General features: G+C 41.7%; 1 protein-coding gene across 1 annotated transcript in view; it reads right to left on the bottom strand.

Annotated features, from left to right (window-relative positions):
• The window catches only part of LOC128602810 (cadherin-1), a 41,092-nt gene extending 26,235 nt beyond the window's left edge, over positions 1-14,857 (bottom strand). Inside the window, exons 1-13 of the mRNA XM_053616867.1 lie at positions 14,614-14,857; positions 13,700-13,814; positions 12,149-12,402; positions 9,481-9,618; positions 9,242-9,397; positions 8,955-9,102; positions 8,582-8,754; positions 5,825-5,953; positions 3,682-3,759; positions 2,653-2,808; positions 2,336-2,480; positions 2,062-2,234; positions 1,874-1,984 (exon numbers count right to left, since the gene is read on the bottom strand). Of these exons, the coding sequence (XP_053472842.1) occupies positions 1,874-1,984; positions 2,062-2,234; positions 2,336-2,480; positions 2,653-2,808; positions 3,682-3,759; positions 5,825-5,953; positions 8,582-8,754; positions 8,955-9,102; positions 9,242-9,397; positions 9,481-9,618; positions 12,149-12,402; positions 13,700-13,814; positions 14,614-14,664 (1,827 nt within the window). The 5' untranslated portion in view covers positions 14,665-14,857. The remainder of the gene's footprint in view (positions 1-1,873; positions 1,985-2,061; positions 2,235-2,335; positions 2,481-2,652; positions 2,809-3,681; positions 3,760-5,824; positions 5,954-8,581; positions 8,755-8,954; positions 9,103-9,241; positions 9,398-9,480; positions 9,619-12,148; positions 12,403-13,699; positions 13,815-14,613) is intronic.
• Positions 14,858-20,029: the final 5,172 nt, after the last annotated feature.

Below are 20,029 nucleotides of genomic sequence, written 5' to 3'. Positions count from 1 at the left end.
ACAACCATGTTCTGCTCACGCCCGAGTCTGCTGACACAACCAACCAAGTTCTGCTCACGCCCGAGTATGGTGACAAGGACAACCAAGTTCTACTCATGCCTGAAGTAGCCATCATGACTAACCAAGTTCTCCTCATGCTCAAGACTGATGACACAGCCAACCAGCTGTGCGTACATCTGAGTCTGCTGACACAGCCAACTGATTTCAGCCTGCAACGTCGATGGAGAACAACGCTCAGACTCTCTGCGTGACTGAGGACGCCACTCAGCATCCCTATACAGCTGAGGATGCCACTCAGCCACCCGGTTCTACTGAGGAAGTTTCTCTGCCTCCCGTTGTAGCCAAGAACTCCGTTTTGCTTCCCTACTCTGCTGTGGATACCACTACGTCAAGGTTCTATGCCACTACATCCTTCCTGCGCCACTAAGGACATCGCTCTGCCTTCTTGCTCCGCTGAGGACGCCGGTCAGTCTCCCGGTTCAGATAAGGACATTTTGCCCAAAGGGCCAGGACTGCCAGGGGAGGGGAGTGTATTCTGGCGCTTCGGGAGGAGCGCCCTGGCGGGGGGGTTCTGTCACGATTTCCCCTTGAGTCAGCGCTGCAGTATTACAGCGTGCTCGGAAAACTGAAGCGCAAGCTCGTGCACGAGCCCGTAGTATGAGTCCTTAGCGAGCGCACGCTTTTTCGGTCTTCATGACATTGACTTTGTTTACGTTGGACAAATGCTTTTGTTATGGTTATGTATTGTCTCCGCCCCGTTTTTGTAACTGGTTATTTTCCAAATATGTGTCGTCATTGTTTTCAACTGTCCTGTGTTTAACCCATGATTACGTTTGTTATATAAACCCCTCGTGTCTCTTAGCACTTTGCGTAGTATTGAGTTTCTCTCATTACCAAGCGGTTGTTCCATAGTTCTCGTTCTTGATTCCTGTTTACTGACCTTGTTTCTCGTTTTGTGTTTTGCCTTGCAAACACAAACGGGCATAAACAGGGCATAAACCTTGCCCTGTTTATGCCCGTTTGCTGATTGCATGACCTTTTACATGTTTTTGGACCATGCTTTGGATTACTGTTTTGGATTTGTCTGTTTGCCTCTCTCGCTCTAATAAACATCTTTAACTGCACTTGCATTTTTCCTAACCTCCATTTCATCAACCCCCCCCCCCCCCGCACTTCATGCTTAGCATTTTTAGAATTATAGATAGCAAAACATGAAATAGCATGTGGAGTTAACATCTGGCATGACCAAAAATGTTTAACAAATTGTCTTATATTTTAGGTTAATCAAAGTAGCCATCCATTGCTGTTGATATGGTCCACTTGGCATTCTTTCAGTTTTACATAAACTAGGTACTCAGAATCCTCTCCCAGCTGTATTCAAGCGGTTCCCAGATGGTTTTACTTAACATTCCAAATTATGCCAAACCACTTTTAATAAGTTTATGGACAGTTGAGGCCAGGATATTTTATGCAACTTCATACCTGGTTTAGAAAGAACTATAGTCATTATTATAATAGAAAGGGAAATATAAAGCAGATACACATGGTGTTAGTTGCAAGTGGTGGTACTGCGCATATTTCTGGTGTTTTCAGTTACATCAGCAAAACCAATATTCTCCTGTAGAACAGTGTAATTGTACAAAGGAGATTATGTTTGATGGTAATGGTAATGTTTCTGTTGTTGAAGAAGATCCTTCATATCTGGCCAAGAAACTACTTGCCAGAGACACAACCACGAGTATGTAAATGTAATATTCACTGCCCTGCAAGGTACATGTGTTATTTGAAAAACAAATAATTAATGAATAATTATTAGGTTTATATGAAGACTTTTGATTTATATGAAAACTCTGCAGACTGTTAACTGGCTTACCGGGGACTTGTCATTGCTGTCTGTTACAGTAATAGTAGCTTTTCCTGTGACTCGGAGACCGAATCCCTGCATATCTGATGCTTGAATCTCCAGGGTGTATTCAGGATATTTCTGAAAGAGATGATCGTATTTTCTCTTCTCATTCTAAATCAACTCAATAATTGTAAAAACTTGATTTGTGTACTCACCTCTCTGTCCAGTCCATCAGCATTCACTCGAATCACTCCACTGACAGGGTTGATCTCAAATATGTTTGGATGTGGCTCTGGTGGAATCTGACTGACGATGGAGTACCTGATATCAGCGTTGTCAGTGTTCGGATTGTCGGCATCAGTGGCTGTGACGGTCAAGAACTCATATCCTTTAGGGAGAGGGTAATGCAGATTGTGAAACCTTGTGATTGCACGTAGAGTGGGATAGAGAATAAATGTGTTTTCTACATTAAATTATTGATATAGCAACCTATTTTTGAAGCTTCTGGTACGCTGCCAATGAATGGATTTTGGGTGAAGACAGGACTGTTATCATTCTGGTCCAGCACTTCGACTATAACCTTAATGGCAGGTTCTTTAATGTCATCAGTAACAGAATGAGCATGGACTTGCAGCTGGAGTTAACAGAAAAATAGAAACATGGTAAATTACTAAAACCTGAACCAATATTCTATTGTGAGAGCAGGATTTCTCTTGGGTTTTACACAACTGATAGTAGATTCTACTGTTTGCTAACAAACACTTCAAATTAGATATCAGCAAAAGAGAGACTGAAAAAAGTCTCACCTCATATTTATCTTTTATTTCTCGGTCTAGAGGCCGTGACACGTAGAGCACACCCGTGTTTCTGTCTATTGTGAAAAGTTCCACTGGAGGCCGGTCTGATCCTTCACCAGTGATGCTGTACACCAGCTTTGTTTCTTTGGCATAACTGGATTTAATCTGGGTACAAGATGAGACAATTTATGTAATTTATAAAATGTTGAAGATTTTAAACAGTTACAAATATTCCATTCCTATTCACTGAAAGACACACCACCTACCATTATGTTCACCACACACAGACACAGTAGCAATTATTATAATTAAAAGCGAAATATAAAGCAGATACACATGGTATTAGTTGCAAGTGGAAGTAGCTAGCATATTTTTGGTATTTTCATGAACATCAGCATAACCGATATTCTCCTGTAGTAGAGCATAATTGTACAAAGGAGATAACCCCATTCATAATCCCAGCAGTCACAATTTTTACCAAATTTTTTTTTTGATGGTGTTGATTGTAGCAAGTATATAAAAGGTGCATGCAGCAAGTATATTAAACCAGCCAATCTCCCACATAATGGCATAATTGTAACAAGCGGTTAGGTTAGAATTAATACATTATCAAGGCGTTCTGCAAAACATCCAATCACATCAGTTCCTCTCATTCTCTTAAAAATCCAGTGTGTACCATGAGCTCAGAGCAGTGACATTTTATAATGACATAAAATATATTATTTCTATTGATATAAATTTCATGATACCAATTGATTATTGGTAAAAAAATAATCAGTTGCCTGACATACACAAAAATATGTTTTGAGAGAATTTACATGTTCAAGCAGTGTAAGATATTAAAGTCCTATCTTATATTTCTTGGAAATGTAAACGTCCACAAAACATATGTGTCATGTCAGTCAGTATTATCTGATTCATAATTTGTGTTTGCCACTGGTTTTGTTCAGAAAGTAGAATCCAGAGATGTGTCTGAACTTTTGACAGGTGTTTAATAGGGAAGATTTTCAGCTTAAGTCAGAGATCAGTTGCACATACCTGCGCCATCACCAAAGGAAAAGGCCCTTTGGCATTTTCAGTGATTCGGATTGGAGGAATCACCCACTCCACCTCCGTCTACATTAAATGAAAACAAATAATAGTGATTCAGGAGCGGACCTATGATATGTTTCATTTAATATTCCTCCACTCTAGTTTTGTACACCACTCACAAATAAAATTCTGAAGAGATATAAACAACTGATCAAATATACTGGAATTAGTCTTCTCTTCTCCTGTAGGAGACCCACGAGGCGATCTCATCCCCAGAGTTTCAGCCTGAGACCCACGAAGTTGTCTCATCTCCAGAACTCTAGCATAAAGTCAAGTTCCTGTCCGAGGTCGAAGAGGCGACCTCTCAAGCCAAGTTCCTGTCCGAGGTCGAAGAGGTGACCTCTCAAGCCAAGTTCCTGTCCGAGGTCGAAGAGGCGACCTCTCAAGCCAAGTTCCCGTCCGAGGTCGAAGAGGCGACCTTCCATGCCACGTTCCAGGCTGAAATCAAGGATGTGACCTTCCACGCCAAGTTCCAGTCTGAGATCGACGTTGTGACCTTCCACGCCAAGTTCCAGTCTGAGATCGACGTTGTGACCTTCCACACCAAGTTCCAGTCTGAAACCAACACCACGACCAACTGGGCTCTGCTCACGCATGAAACTCGACGTCACGACCAACCAGGTTCTGCTCACGGCTGAAGTCGATGTCATGACCAATCAGGCTCTGTTCACACCTGAAGCTGACGTCAGGACCAACCAATTTCTGATCACACCCGGGTCTGCTGACACAACCAACCAAGTTCTGCTCACGCCAGAGTCTGCTGACAAGGACAACCAAGTTTTGCTCACGTCAGAGTCTGCTGACACAGACTACCAGGTTCTGCTCATGCCCGAGTCTGCTGACATGGACAACCAAGTTCTGCTCACGCCCGAGTATGGTGACAAGGACAACCAAGTTCTACTCATGCCTGAAGTAGCCATCATGACTAACCAAGTTCTCCTCATGCTCAAGACTGATGACACAGCCAACCAGCCCTGCGTACATCTGAGTCTGCTGACACAGCCAACTGATTTCAGCCTGCAACGTCGATGGAGAACAACGCTCAGACTCTCTGCGTGACTGAGGACGCCACTCAGCATCCCTATACAGCTGAGGATGCCACTCAGCCACCCTGTTCTACTGAGGAAGTTTCTCTGCCTCCTGTTGCAGCCAAGAACTCCGTTTTGCTTCCCTAATCTGCTGTGGATACCACTACGTCAAGGTTCTATGCCACTACATCCTTCCTGCTCAGCTGAGGATGTCGCTCTGCCTTCCTGCGCCACTAAGGACGTCGCTCTGCCTTCTTGCTCTGCTGAGGACGCCAGTCAGTCTCCCGGTTCAGATAAGGACATTTTGCCCAAAGGGCCAGGACTGCCAGGGGAGGGGAGTGTATACTGGCGCTTCGGGAGGAGCGCCCTGGCGGGGGGGGTTCTGTCACGATTTCCCCTTGAGTCAGCGCTGCAGTATTACAGCGTGCTCGGAAAACCGAAGCGCAAGCTCGTGCACGAGCCCGTAGTGTGAGCCCTTAGCGAGCGCACGCTTTTTCGGTCTTCATGACATTGACTTTGTTTACGTTGGACAAGTGCTTTTGTTATGGTTATGTATTGTCTCCGCCCCGTTTTTGTAACTGGTTATTTTCCAAATATGTGTCATCATTGTTTTCAACTGTCCTGTGTTTAACCCATGATTACGTTTGTTATATAAACCCCTCGTGTCTCTTAGCACTTTGCGTAGTATTGAGTTTCTCTCATTACCAAGCGGTTGTTCCATAGTTCTCGTTCTCGATTCCTGTTTACTGACTTTGTTTCTCGTTTTGTGTTTTGCCTTGCAAACACAAATGGGCATAAACAGGGCATAAACCTTTATGCCCATTTGCTGATTGCATGACCTTTTGCATGTTTTTGGACCATGCTTTGGATTACCGTTTTGGATTTGTCTGTTTGCCTCTCTCGCTCTAATAAACATCTTTAACTGCACTTGCATTTTTCCTAACCTCCATTTCGTGACGGTCATAATGAACAATTTGGAGCAAAGATTCATTTTAAAAGCAATAATTTACTGCAAACCATGGATTAATTTAAATTAAAACCATAACCATTAATTGCCTTACCGAGTTTTTCAGAAATTGAGGTGCATTGTCGTTGCTGTCTGTTACAGTAATTATAGCTTTTCCGCTTACTGGGCGGCCATCCCCCTGCATATCTGCTGCTCGAATCTCCAAGACATATTCAGGATGTGTCTTGAAAAAGAATAAAACATTTTATGAATTTAAAACCACTTTCAGCATCAATTGTGTGTTTCACATGCAAAAATGTTTTCATCCAAATTCATTTAGATGCCATGATTGTAATACATTTACAGTTTACATCTACCCCAACAGTTTATATAAACAGTTTACATGCATGTTTTACTCCGACCCAAATTTATGTGAACACAGCAAGTAGCAATTTGTGTTAACATTACCTTATTAGAAAGCATACTGTCGTAATTTAAAAGTAGCTGATTTAGCTGCAAATTAATTAAGGTAAAAAAGAAAATGGCTAAACATGAAAACAGCAAAAAATATATCTGTATCCAGATGATCCAAAACATGACATATGAAAGCTGCTATGTGCATTTATTTATTTATTTATTTATTTATTAGACTCATAGGGTTTCGTGATTTCTTGACCAGAAATCTCTCCGAGAACAATGCACCCTGAAGCAGTGTTGGAAAAGTGTTATAAAGAAGAAGCCAATGATGACATGTAGCACATTAGGAAGTACACTGCATAGGCTCATTGTAGCTTGAGACATAACAATGCATCCGGAAAGTATTCACAGCGCTTCACTTTTTCCACATTTTGTTGTTATAGGCTTATTCCAATGTGGATTAAATTCATTATTTTCCTCAAAATTCTACAAACAACACCCCATAATGACAACGTGAAAGAAGTTTGTTTGAAATCTTTGCAAATTTATTAAAAATAAAAAACAAAAAAAAGGCACATATACATAAGTATTCACAGGCTTTGCTCAATACTTTGTTGAAGCACCTTTGGCACCAATTACAGCCTCAAGTCTTTTTGAGTATGATGCTATAAGCTTGGCACACCTATTTTTGGCAGTTTCTCCCATTCCTCTTTGCAGGACCTCTCAAGCTCCAACAGGTTGGATGGGGAGCATCGGTGCACAGCCATTTTCAGATCTCTCCAGAGATGTTCAATCAGGTTCAAGTCTGGGTTCTGGCTGGGCCACTCAAGGACATTCACAGAGTTGTCCTGTAGCCACTCCTTTGTTATCTTGGCTGTGTGCTTAGGATCATTGTCCTGTTGGAAGATGAATCTTTGCCCCAGTCTGAGGTCCAGAGTGCTCTGGAGCAGGTTTTCATCAAGGATGTCTCTGTACATTGCTGCATTCATCTTTCTCTCGAGCCTGACTAGTCTCCCAGTTCCTGCCGCTGAAAACCATCCCCACAGCATGATGCTGCCTCCACCATGCTTCACTGTAGGGATGGTATTGGCCAGGTGATGACTGGTGACTGGTTTCCTCCAGACATGATGCTTGCCATTCAGGCCAAAGAGTACAATCTTTGTCTTGGTCTGAGAGTCCTTCAGGTGCCTTTTGGCAAACTCCAGGCAGGCTGTCATGTGCCTTTTACCTAGGAGTGGCTTCCGTCTGGCCACTCTACCATTCAGGCCTGATTGGTGGAGTGCTGCAGAGATGGTTGTTCTTCTGGAAGGTTCTCCTCTCTCCACAGAGACACGCTGGAGCTCTGTCAGAGTGACCATCGGGTTTTTGGTCACCTCCCTGACTAAGGCCCTTCTCCCCGATTGCTCAGTTTGGCCGGGCGGCCAGCTCTAGGAAGAGTGCTGCTGGTTCCAAACTTCTTCCATTTACAGATGATGGAGGCCACTGTGCTCACTGGGACCTTCAATGCTGCAGAAATGTTTCTGTACCCTTCCCCAGATCAGTGCTTCGATGCAATCCTGTCTCGGAGGTCTACAGACAATTCCTTGGACTTCATGGCTTGGTTTGGGCTCTGACATGCATTGTTAACTGTGGGACCTTATATAGACAGGTGTGTGCCTTTTCAAATCATGTCCAATCAACTGAATTTACCACAAGTGGACTCCAATCAAGTTGTAGAAACATCTCATGGATGATCAGTGGAAACAGGATGCACCTGAGCTCAATTTTGAGTGTCATGGAAAAGGCTGTGAATACTTATGTACATGTGCTTTTTTTGTTTTTTATTTTTAATAAATTTGCAAAGATTTCAAACAAACTTCTTTCATGTTGTCATTATGGGGAATTGTTTCTAGAATTTTGAGGAAAATAATGAATTTAATCCATTTTGGAATAAGGCTGTAACATAACAAAATGTGGAAAAAGTGAAGCGCCGTGAATACTTTCCGGATGCACTGTAACATATCAGTCATTCGCTAAAAACATTGCAGAAAATGTCGTAGCAAACAACAAACGAATTAATCTGTTCCTATTCCTCTTCATAAATGAGGCCCATAAATAAAGAAAAGCCAGGAACAATTTGTATCTCTCATCTTTATGCAAAATTTATTGGATCCCTATTCCATGCGCCATCCAACCTTACTATTATTTTAAAACCTTTTAAAATGTTTAAAAATGTATCAAATCAAAAGCACTTTGTTATTTTGGTCAACATGCACAGAATTCCAACAAAAAAAGTGTAAATAAAAGTTTACGTTATTTAGTAATAAATTAGTATTAGTAGAAGTAGTATTCTATTTAATGGACTATTTAATAAGTTATCTATCTTGTTTGATCAGACACATTTCTACCAGCCAGTCTAGTGACAATTAGACTGGATGTAAATGTAGCTAGTGAGAAATCTGATTTGTGCACTCACCTCTCTGTCCAGGCCATCAGCATTCACTCGAATCGCTCCAGTGATCGGGTTGATCGCAAACATGTTTGGACTTGGATCTGTTGGAATCTGACTGATGATGGAGTACCTGACATCAGCGTTGTAGGTGTTTGGATCATCTGCATCAGTGGCAGTGACTGTCATGAACTCGAATCCTTCAATGAGAGAGTAATAAGACATGAAATTTTGAACACTGTGATTAAGAGCAATAGTAAACTATATGGTCAAAGGTATATCAGGTCAGGACACCTGACCATGACACCCTTATGTGAGTGTTGAGAATTATTTTCCAAAAGCATAGCACTACTATGGATGGATACTATGGATAGGATTATAAAGGCTTTAATAAAATCACCTATTTTTGAAGCTTCTGGTACACTCCCGATGAATGCATTTTGGGTGAAGATAGGATGGTTATCATTCTGGTCCATCACTACGACAATAACTTCCATGGGAGGTTCTCCAATGTTCGAATCAGTAGCTGATCTAGCAAGGGCTTGCAGCTGGAGTTCACAGAAAAACAACATGGTAAATTACTAAAACCAATATTCTTGTGTGGAAGCATCTGTTGGCATCCATCTCAAGCAGTTATAATATTTGCCAAACACTTGACAGATATAGCCAAAGTGAAAAAAGTCTCACCTCATATTGATCTTTTTCTTCCCTGTCTACAGGCCTTGACACATAGAGCACTCCAGTGTTTCTGTCTATTGTGAAAAGTCCCACTGGAGGCTGGTCTGCTCCTTCACCACTGATACTGTACACCATCTTTGTTTCTTTGGCATAACTGGACTTAATCTGGGCACAAGATGTGACAACTTGGTATAAAGTAAAAGATGCACAGGGAAGATTCTGTGCATCTATAAATCAGCTCTACATACCTGCACCATCTTCAAGGGGAAAGGGCCTTTTGAATTCTCTGCGATTGAGATTGGAGGAATTATCCACTCTCTTTTTCTCCTCCGTAACCCACCTGATTTTGGAAACTCCAGAACTAAGAGAGCTGAGGGGGATTCAGTCTATATAAAGCAATCAACAAAAGAACATAGCACACTATTCATTAACATGCCTCCAATTTGTAGTTGCTCCAAAGGCCCACTGTCTATAGCAAGGTAGACTGCATAAATGAGTGTTAAAAATATTAGCTTTAACATCTCATAAAAGCATTAACTACTCATCCAGCTGTAACTGTAACACCAGCATTAATGAACCTTTTTTAAAGGAGAAATTGTTCTTGGATAAGACCAGTTAGTAATACACCTTCAGTAGATATAAAAGATTTACACACACTTAAAATTGCAGGTTTTTTTGAGGTAACAAAAATTAAGAAACCCAGATATATCCTGATTAGATTTTTCTCCACCTATGGAAGCCCAAAGCGGCCATGCATTATTAATTTTTTTCTTTCTCGTGATCTCGACATAACAAAAGTTGTTTTCTCGTGATCTCGACATAATTTTTCTGTGTATTTGACATCAATCGTCCCGAAGTCAATGGGCTTTTTGAGTGGGTTTTTGGTTAAATGCCTGAAATAAGGTTTGTGGTTAACACAAGCTCAAGATATTTTCATGTTTTATTCTTCAACATAAAATACATCAGTAATACCCAACTCAGGATTTTGTTAAGATTTTACGTGTCTTGAAAAGTGCGGTTGCTTACAAGTGGCTAAATGGGACTACAGAGGTTATCGGGATATTATACGTCATCACGCCGAACAGGAAAAACACATCTACTAAAGCCTCGTTCTGTTTATACTTGCGCACTTGCAAACTATTCCAACTCAAACTTTCCAACTCGTAGATTTATCAATTTATATTATTTTCCAACGGTAGTGTTTTTAAAATAAAGACTGAAAGAGCTGTCGGAAGCTTAGTGATGGTGACGTTGAAGTCATGCGACCGTGGTGTAGTTTGTTTATATCCTTACATTAGTTTTTTACTTCTGGCGATTGTATTTAGGCTTTAAAATTCATGAAAGTTGTGTTCATTTGTGAATATTATATTGCTGAACAAAATGTGTAAGAATCATAAACTTTTGTTGGTCACAGAGATTATTTTCTGCAGTAATCCAAAAGCCTATGGAAATGCAAAAAAAGCAAATGGAAAATTGGTTCTTTGTGGAGGGAACCAGGATGATGCTAATTCAAGGTTGGCCTACAAAAATACGTCATCCCTGCAGGACTGACGACTTCCACATTAGTGTCCGACACCAGGTGAAGGTGACACTCCTCTCTCTTAATGCCGAGATAAAGTCCATCTCTACAGCGGGCAATTATTACATTTATGATGGTGAAGATGCCAACGTGCATGTAGCACCAGTCCCATTCACCAGGTGCGAGATTTTCTCAGGATAACGTCGTGAGAAAACAGTTTTTGTCATGTCAAAATCAGAAGAAAATGAAGTTGAGATCAAGAGAAAACAACAAAGAAAAAAGAATAATGCATGGCCGTTTAGGGCTTCCGTATTAATGTGATAAAGCAACCAATAAAATTCAGCTTTCAGCATGAAAGTGACCCAAAACACAAATCCAAGTGAACAAAAGAATGGGTTCAGAAAAAGATGAACATTTTCACTTGATGATGGTTGTGCACAGAAGAGCACCTCACAATTTGACAGAGCTGAAGCATTCAAAGAGTGGAATAAAATTGTTAAATCATCATAAGTTGGTAGACTCATATCAAAAAATACAGAGTGCTCTATTACAAGAAAAAGGTGCTTTAACAAAGTTAAAGAGTGTGCACTGCAGCTAAAATATGCAGTTCGGGCTACACAAATAAAGAAGTGTTAGAAACTGTATAACAATTAGTTCCGGTTCATTAATTTGATTGGACATGCAGCATTCTGGCAGAGTCGATATTTAGTACAACAGCACAGGTACATTTCCATGGTTTGAATCACTCCTCTTGTTCATGTCCACCACAAAAATATCCAGTTCTAGCATTAGTGTGCTACATTACTACACTTACTACAGGCGGTCAGTCAGTCTGTGCGCTGCATGACAACACAACACTATCCAGCTGTGGCTTCTTTGGGAACCATTTATCAGGACAGAGCAAAAATAAACAAAATATTTGGTCATATTGTGTCTGAATGTTACTCAATCTTACTTTTTTGTTTAGAAACAGAGTTTGAATAGAACTGTTGCATAAAAGCAATATCACACATGCAATCGTGTTTATGTCAGGACATTGCTTAAATAGCAGCTACTTGAAACTTTCCTGCTTACTACGATAAGTGGCCAAAAGACAATGAACTTATGCTCCTGAACTCGTGCTCCCCCTCTCTGTATGAATCCACCACTGTGTTAGCAAAAGTAAATATTGCTAAGACATCTGAGTATTGTGATTTCTATTTGCCATATGGGTCACCCATGAAGGCAAGTAAGCAAGTCCTCCTGACTATACACACTTCAGGTGAGAATCAAGTGAAGAAAAAAATAAATAAATCTGTACACAGCTTTACAGTTCTTCAAAATACATAGTACATACACTTCAATACAGAAAGTTCTGCAGTTTGTCCAGCAGAGGTCAGACTAGTTAAGAGGTGTACCTGCACAGGCTCAACTGCCCAATCTTCTTCCTGCTGCCCATGATGGTGGCCGACCCGGCCCTGATGTTCCACTCTCACAAACGCAGTGTGTTTCTTTCCCCTGTTGTCCCAAGCATGGATCGAGAACATCTTATGGCCATCATGAAGAGTGACCGGTGTCTTCAGGTCCACAGTGCCATCAGAGTTTACATGAAACCTCTCATCAGCAGAGTCAAAGGTGGTCTGTGTTCTTCCACCACAGTCATTGAAAACAACTGAACAGGAAACAGGAATTAATAGAATGAACAATTGCATTATTATTATTTTTTTTTAAAGAACATTTTAGTTCAAAGTGCAGAAGAATTCTAAAACCTTTGGTCACTCACTTTGTCTGAAACACTGATTGTACAAATTACAGTCAAACTTTAAAACTGTAGTTATGAACTTTTAGTTGGACATTAAACAGATCCGCTAAGAAACCAACTAAAAGTGTAAAGACAAATTCTATGGACCAACATGCACAGCACACACATGCACTTTGTCTGGACCTCAGTAAAACAAAACCATAGGATAACATTTTGCATAAAACACACAACAGGATTTGATAGGGAATCCACAGGATGATAAAAAACCAGCAAGGTAGATGACTCCACATCAAGTGTTATGAGCTATTAGAAAGGACTGTAATGAAGATGTGTTGAGCTAAATCAATGGCAAAGCATAAATAAATTTCCATCAGGCAGGCAACTTAGCAAGACACACACGTGTGGGTGGGATGGAAGGTTTCTACAGGTTTATGATCTGCTACGCCTATGAGCACAGACTTGAGCTCGATTCTGAATCAGCCACACACACACACACACATTAACACACACAAAGGCCAAAATGAAGCAGAACACTGCAGAAGCACTTGATCCATTCTAATACAAATCAAGTAGCACCTCGAAGGAGATGTTAAAAGCACACCATTTTCAGGTAATTACGGAAAGGACCATTCTTATTCAAGCTGAACATGAGGAATGAGCTGCTGGGTGTTTAAACACAATACAAAATGAAACCAGAAGAACAGAATGCAGACATAAAAGCAGCTGTAGTTTACCAAGCAAGGCTACAGTCCATATCAAACAAAGCAGCTCAGAGTTTCAGGAACTCAAGGTAACAATACAGAGTCACTACAGTACATTTATCTAAAATTGAGTGGCCTTCAGTTACTGAGATCAAACACACACCCTACAAAGACTCTACAAGAGATACTCAATTAAAATGGACTGATTCTCTAATCATTTTGATCAGAAATAAAGCACGTCCCGGGTGTGAAAACTGTAGTAATGCAAACCAAGTTGAATAAGAAATTAAACCAGATGTTAAATATTTAGCAGAATTATCTGAAGCACCTCAAATGGAAGTTAATAATAAAGACCAAAGTAAAATAGATGCAGCTCAAATGTAGCTCCTAAACATATAATAATTTAGAAAAACAATTACAAACTAAATATAATCCAAAACCAATCTTTTTTTAGCTTTACTTTTTTCTTTTCTGAAAAAAGTGAAGGTGTGGTAATGTTGTCTAACCTGTGCCGATCCTTGAGCCCTTGTGCAGGTGTTCTCTGTGAACTCTGAGGAGGAAAAGATCAGAAGCAAAGCCAGGGGAACATGGCGTCGACTCCACAGATCCACCGCAAAGGACCTTAGTAAGGAACAAAGATTGGGTTTGTTTCGCTTATAGCTTTTTAAAAGCGAAGTGAGTTAAATAGGTGCTTTTATGCGTTAGAAGAGAAAACGAGGTGGTACACCGGAGTATAGAGATAATTAGTTTGCGGTTTGAAATTCAGACTTATTTCGGCTGTAAATGTGAATCCACTACTGCAGACATGTAAACATGTCTCTCATGAGTTGTGAAGTCACGTGACGCGCGTTTATTCTACTGCGATTATTTATTTCTATAACGCGTACAACTCAAAACGTTAATCAGGTAGAAGACTGAAACTACGAGGCTTTCATCTTCACCAGTTTAATGTGTGAATTTCTTCACAGCAAAGTTTTTGTCCGTCAAACTTATTAAGTCGGTGAGTCGAGAAGGTAAACAAAAAAACAACAACAACACGGTCTTCAGGTTTAACAGCTGTTTCCAATAAACACGCAGTCTGAGTTCATGTTCTTGTTTTAGCCAGAGCCTGACTTGTGAAAACTTTCATAAACATATTTGGTCGCATTTGATCTGGTCTTACAGCTCTATCCCCATGACACTGTGTAATAATAACATGCAGGCTGTGTCCGTGGATAACGGTCCATGCCATAAGATAAACAAGATAATCGCAAACTATTGTGATAAGTGAAAAGTCCCACTTTCCCCCCGACCTTCTTGAAGTAAAAAAAAAAAAACCCGACATGTTCATTAAAAACAAAACAAAAACAAGTGGAAATAGCTAATGCATGACACCAACAGAAAAAAAAACACAGAAAAGAAAAGATATATCTAGTCCTACCTGCAGTAAAACAAACACAACTCCCAGCCCTTTATCCCATTTAGGCTCCATTTGATGCCGAATAATAATAATAAACAAAATAAAATCCTTTTAATTTGAGAGACTAAAGCGCGCTGCCACTGGGTGAAGATTTTAAACTTGATGAAATGAGTTTCTTCTTATTTTCAGATTCAGAAGTTTTCTTGGCATGGTTTTCAGTTTCAGTTTGTTGGTGGTTGGAAGACCAGCTTTTGGTGCATTACCGCCTCCAACTGAACTTGAGTGTGGAGTATTCATGGAAAATAATAATAATAGTAATACTACTAATGCTAATTATTATTATTATTATTAGTAGTAGTATAGTAAGTAACTAAAAAGAATACCTATATTCTTGACTTAACTTTCATGGGTTTTTTCTCAGGATTTTTTTAGCCAGAAGATTTTCTAGTGACATGAAATTAATTTCCATTTCAACTTTGCCTCTAATACTTGCCTTCCATAAATTAGATGCTGTACAGTGTAGAAGGATGTGTTTCTAGAACTGCTTCTAGTTTATTGTATTTACTGCAGACATTTACTGTAGGATGTTTATTATTTATATGTAAATTGGCATTTAACTCTGTGTGTCCAGTACAGATTCTAGTAATTATTGCTTCTTCCCTTCTTCTTGATACTGAAGTCAAATCTCCTGTTCTCACATTTTTCTGAGTCTTAAAGTCACCTCTCTTTCTCATAGATTCTGCCAGATGTTATTTACCACTTTACAAATACAAGTCTTGGCTTCTGATTTATTCATATTTATGGTGATCTCTACATTACTGCCTATAAGTGAGTTATTTGCCATCATTGCCCTCCAAACCTACATGCGCAGGAACCCAAATAAATCTAATGAAAATTCCTCCGTTATGTATCCTACACAAAATTGGCAAGATTTCAAATATAAAATATTGTCTACTATCAGAATGGCGAGACTGCAAGCTTTTCAGGGCTGTCAGAGAATCTGTACATATAACTCCTCCATCAACATTCATTTCCTCCACCCACTGGAGAGTGAAAAGAAGTGCATCGAATTCCACAGTAAATACTGATAAATTGTCTGATTTTCTCTTTCAGATGGATATATATTTAAGAACAAAAACAGCTGCTCCAGTTTTCCTTGAGACTGGATCTTTTGATCCATCTGTAAAGACATGTATCATGTGGCTATACTTCCTTTCAATGTACTGCTGAACAACACATTATTCTGATACTACCTCATTTTCCTTTTCTTGGAGTAACTGAATGTGTATGCAAGGCTTTGGAAACATCCATGGAACTGTGGGCAATGGCACAGTTTGACTGTAGTTCCTATGGTCCAGTTCCATTGACTTGGCTAGTCTAGTCCCTATCCACCCCAGACTCCAGCTATTGCCTCGATTATGCCCCCAGCACTCAGACACAGACTTGGTAGGGTGTAAATCCTTGTGCCCTTTTAATGATACCCAGTACACATGGACAATTGTTGATGTCTCACTGTTAATGGTATTTCACTCATCTCCACTCGCAGAGCTGCTTCAGGAGATGTTTTGAAAGCTCCACAACATAGTCTAAGTGCCTGAGTCTGCACTGCATAAATTTTCTTAAGAAGTGTTTCACATGCTGAACTGTAAGCCATGCAACCATAATCTGTTGCAGTATAGATTATATATAATAGATGTTTTTGAGTGAGTTGCGACTCACATCCCACACTCCCAGGCATCACATGACATTCAGGACTTTCTTGCATTTCTTCTTAGAATTTCTCCAAATGTTAATTTTTCATTCAGCCATACTCATGCTATAATTCATTTTCAGATTGCCCTAGAGATAGCTCTTTTAATTTCAGATAGTGTCATATCTCAACCCGGCCAGGACTCAGTTTCCCAAGAAGCAACACTCACCTCCCATGCACGCATGCGCTCACCACCCCGGAGTTCTAATCTCCCACACCTGTCACTAATCACACACACACTCTCTCAACTAGTATTTAGAGAGTCATTCGCCAAATGTTCATTGCGAAGTATATGTTCAGTAGACTTGTTCTCTGCGTTTCCAAGCCTTTCACATTCATTTGCTATCTTTGTTATCTCGACCTCTTTTCCCGTTTATGACTACGCTTTCTACCTGTCCCCTTGTGCTTTGTTTGTCCACTCGCCTGACCCTTGCTTGTTTTATGACTACGTCTTTGGAACTACCCTTTACTACGCACCTGCTTCTGCTTCTGTGCCAACTCCGGTTCGTGACAGAATACTTCGCCCCCCAATGGAAGCAGCGGGGGATCCAAGTTGGCCACAAGCCATCGAGGGACATGGTCGGATGATCAGCGACCACGACCAATGTCTAGCCAACCTGACTGAGCAGGTAGCTAGGCTAACTCAAGCCACGCCATTTGCTGCGGTGGCGACAACGCGTTTACCTCCCACACCGGCACCGGAGAAGTATGACGGAGATCCGGCACGCTGCTGGGGTTTCCTCCTACAATGCTCCCTGTTCTTATCAACCTACCCAGACATGACGGAGAATCGTAAGATCATCCATTTCATGGAGCTTTTGACCGGGAAAGCTCTCCTCTGGGCCACCGCAGAATGGGAACAGGGAGGAAACGTCACAAACACGTATGATCAACTGACAGCGCGATTCCGTACAGTCTTTGATCATTCGCCAGACAACAGAGAGACTGGTGAGGAATTATTGTCCCTGAAGCAAGGATCACGCTGCGTGGCTGATTACGCCCTCGAGTTTCGCACTGTAGCAGCAAGAAGTGGATGGATTCAACCCGCTCTCAAAACTGTGTTTCGCCAGGGATTAAATGCTGACATCGTGACCGAACTGGCATGTCGCGATGATCAGCTAACACTCGACTCGCTGATTGATTTAGCAATTCGCCTGGATCGTCTACCACGAGGCCGCCGCCCCATACGCAGCGAGGTGGAAGTACCAGTGTAGGAGTCTCCGGTGGAACCCATGCAGCTGGGTCAGATACGGGTTAGCATGCAGGAGAGAGAACGAGGGCGCTGTGAACATCGCTGTTTTTATTGCGGCGAGGAAAAGCACTTTGTGCAACAATTTCCACTCAAGCAACGCCCCGCCCGATAGGACAACGCAACTGCTAAGCAACAGCAGCCAGGGGTGAGTTTGGATTCCACAGTCCAACACTTGATTCAATCTGCATTTTTAATGCCAGTCATATTAGAGTACTCAGGCGTATCTTGTATTTTAGAAGCGCAGATCGACTCAGGAGCAGCGGGGAATTTCATCGATCAAGACATCATACAGCAGCACAACATCCCCGTTTGTCCCCTTATCACACCCCGCCATGTTCAAGCCATTGATGGAGCCCCTATTGGAAAGGGGCTTATTACCCACTGCATCCGTGCAGTGGGTAATAAGCCCCTTTCCAATAGGGGCTCCATCAATGGCTTGAACACGGCGGGGTGTGATAAGGGGATTAACCTCCGCACCAGTGCTCTCCATCAAGAACGGATAATCTTCCATGTCATTGTATCTGCCCGTCATCCAGTGGTCCTCGGTCTTCCCTGGCTCGAACATCATAACCCACAAATTTCTTGGACTCAAAGGGAGATCACCCACTGGTCATCGCATTGTATCAACCACTGCCTTCAACTCCCTGTGACAACATTGGGTACCACTTCCATAGAGAGCCCTAACAGGGCTGACACCGTTCAAATACCCAGTGAATATCACGACCTCATTGAAGTATTTAGTAAAGAGAAGGCTAGCGGGCTACCACCTCATCGACACTACGATTGCGCTATCGACCTGCTTCCGGGCACTACACCACCTCGAGGAAGAATATATCCGCTAACACTAACTGAACAAAAGGCCATGGAAGAATATATTCAAGAAGCATTACACCAGGGTTACATACGACCATCCATATCTCCGGCATCAGCAGGGGTTTTTTTGTGGAGAAGAAAGGAGGAGGTTTGAGACCATGCATAGACTATCGAGGGTTAAACCAGTGCTGCATCAAGTATCGATACCCACTGCCTCTGGTACCAGTCGCTCTGGAACAACTACGCACTGCCACCATCTTCACTAAGTTGGATTTATGTAGTGCCTAAAACTTGATCCGGATTCGAGAGGGGGACGAATGGAAGACGGGTTTCAGCACAACGTCCGGTCACTATGAGTATCAGGTCATTCCGTATGGGCTTTCTAACGCTCCCTCAGTCTTCCAGTGTCTTATTAACAACGTCTTACGGAACATGCTGGGGCATCATGTAATCACCTACATCGATGACATCCTAATATATTCCAACTCCAAAGAGGAACATGTCCACCACGTCCGCCAGGTTCTACAAAGATTACTCCATCACCAGTTGTATGTCAAAGCTGAAAAATATGAATTCATAAACACACCATTTCATTCCTGGGATACATCATTAGCCCCGAAGGGGTCTCTATGGATCAAGAAAAGGTCAAGGCAGTAGTGAACTGGCCCACACCCACAACGGTGAAGGAATTACAAAGATTTCTGGGTTTTGCCAATTTTTACAGAAGATTCATTCGAAATTTCAGTACCATCGCCAATCCCTTGACGTCCTTATTAAAAGGGAAGCCAAAACACCTGCCGTGGAACCCAGCTGCCCAAGTAGCCCTGGACCAGCTCAAGAAAGCCTTCACAACCGCCCACGTTATCAAGCACCCAGACCCATCTAGACCGTTCTTCGTGGAAGTCGACGCGTCAGAGACCTGGGTAGGAGCTGTATTCTCCCAGCGTTTCGGAGAAAGGCCAAAGCTCCATCCAGTGACCTTCTTTTCACGAAAGCTTTCCCCCACTGAGAGAAATTATGATGTGGGCAATCGAGAACTCTTGGTCGTCAAATTATCCCTTGAAGAGTGGCGGCACTGGTTAGAAGGAACTACACACCCCTTCGTCATCTTCACTGACCATAAAAACTTGGAGTATTTACGCACTGCCAAGAGTCTCACACCCCGTCAATCCCGATGGTCCCAGTTTTTCACCAGGGTCCACTTCACCCTATCATATAGACCAGGATCCAAAAACACAAAGGCCGATGCCCTGTCTCGTCTGGACCACACGGAATGTGTGAATGACCACGAGGAATATATCATCAACCCTTCATGTATCATCAATGCTCTAGAATGGGAACTAGATCAAAAATTTGAAGACATTCCCCAGTCACAAGTTCCAAAAACTTGTCCCACAGGCAAACTATTTGTACCCGAAGAATACCATCAGGAGTTCGTTATCTGGGCCCACACAGTAATCAGTACAGGTCACCCAGGGGCGCAGCGCACATACCATCTCCTACGGGAAAAGTACTGGTGGTCCAACATGGAGAGAGATATACACAGAGTGGTGGCATCCTGTTCATCATGCGCACAGAGTAAGGTACCTCGGACACTCCCCGCTGGAAAGCTCAAGCCCCTA

The sequence above is a fragment of the Ictalurus furcatus genome, chromosome 27 (assembly GCF_023375685.1).
Source record: "Ictalurus furcatus strain D&B chromosome 27, Billie_1.0, whole genome shotgun sequence".
Classification (NCBI taxonomy): Eukaryota; Metazoa; Chordata; class Actinopteri; order Siluriformes; family Ictaluridae; genus Ictalurus; species Ictalurus furcatus.
The sequence above is the reverse complement of the archived record's forward strand: the minus strand, read 5'-3'. Positions and strand labels throughout refer to the sequence as shown.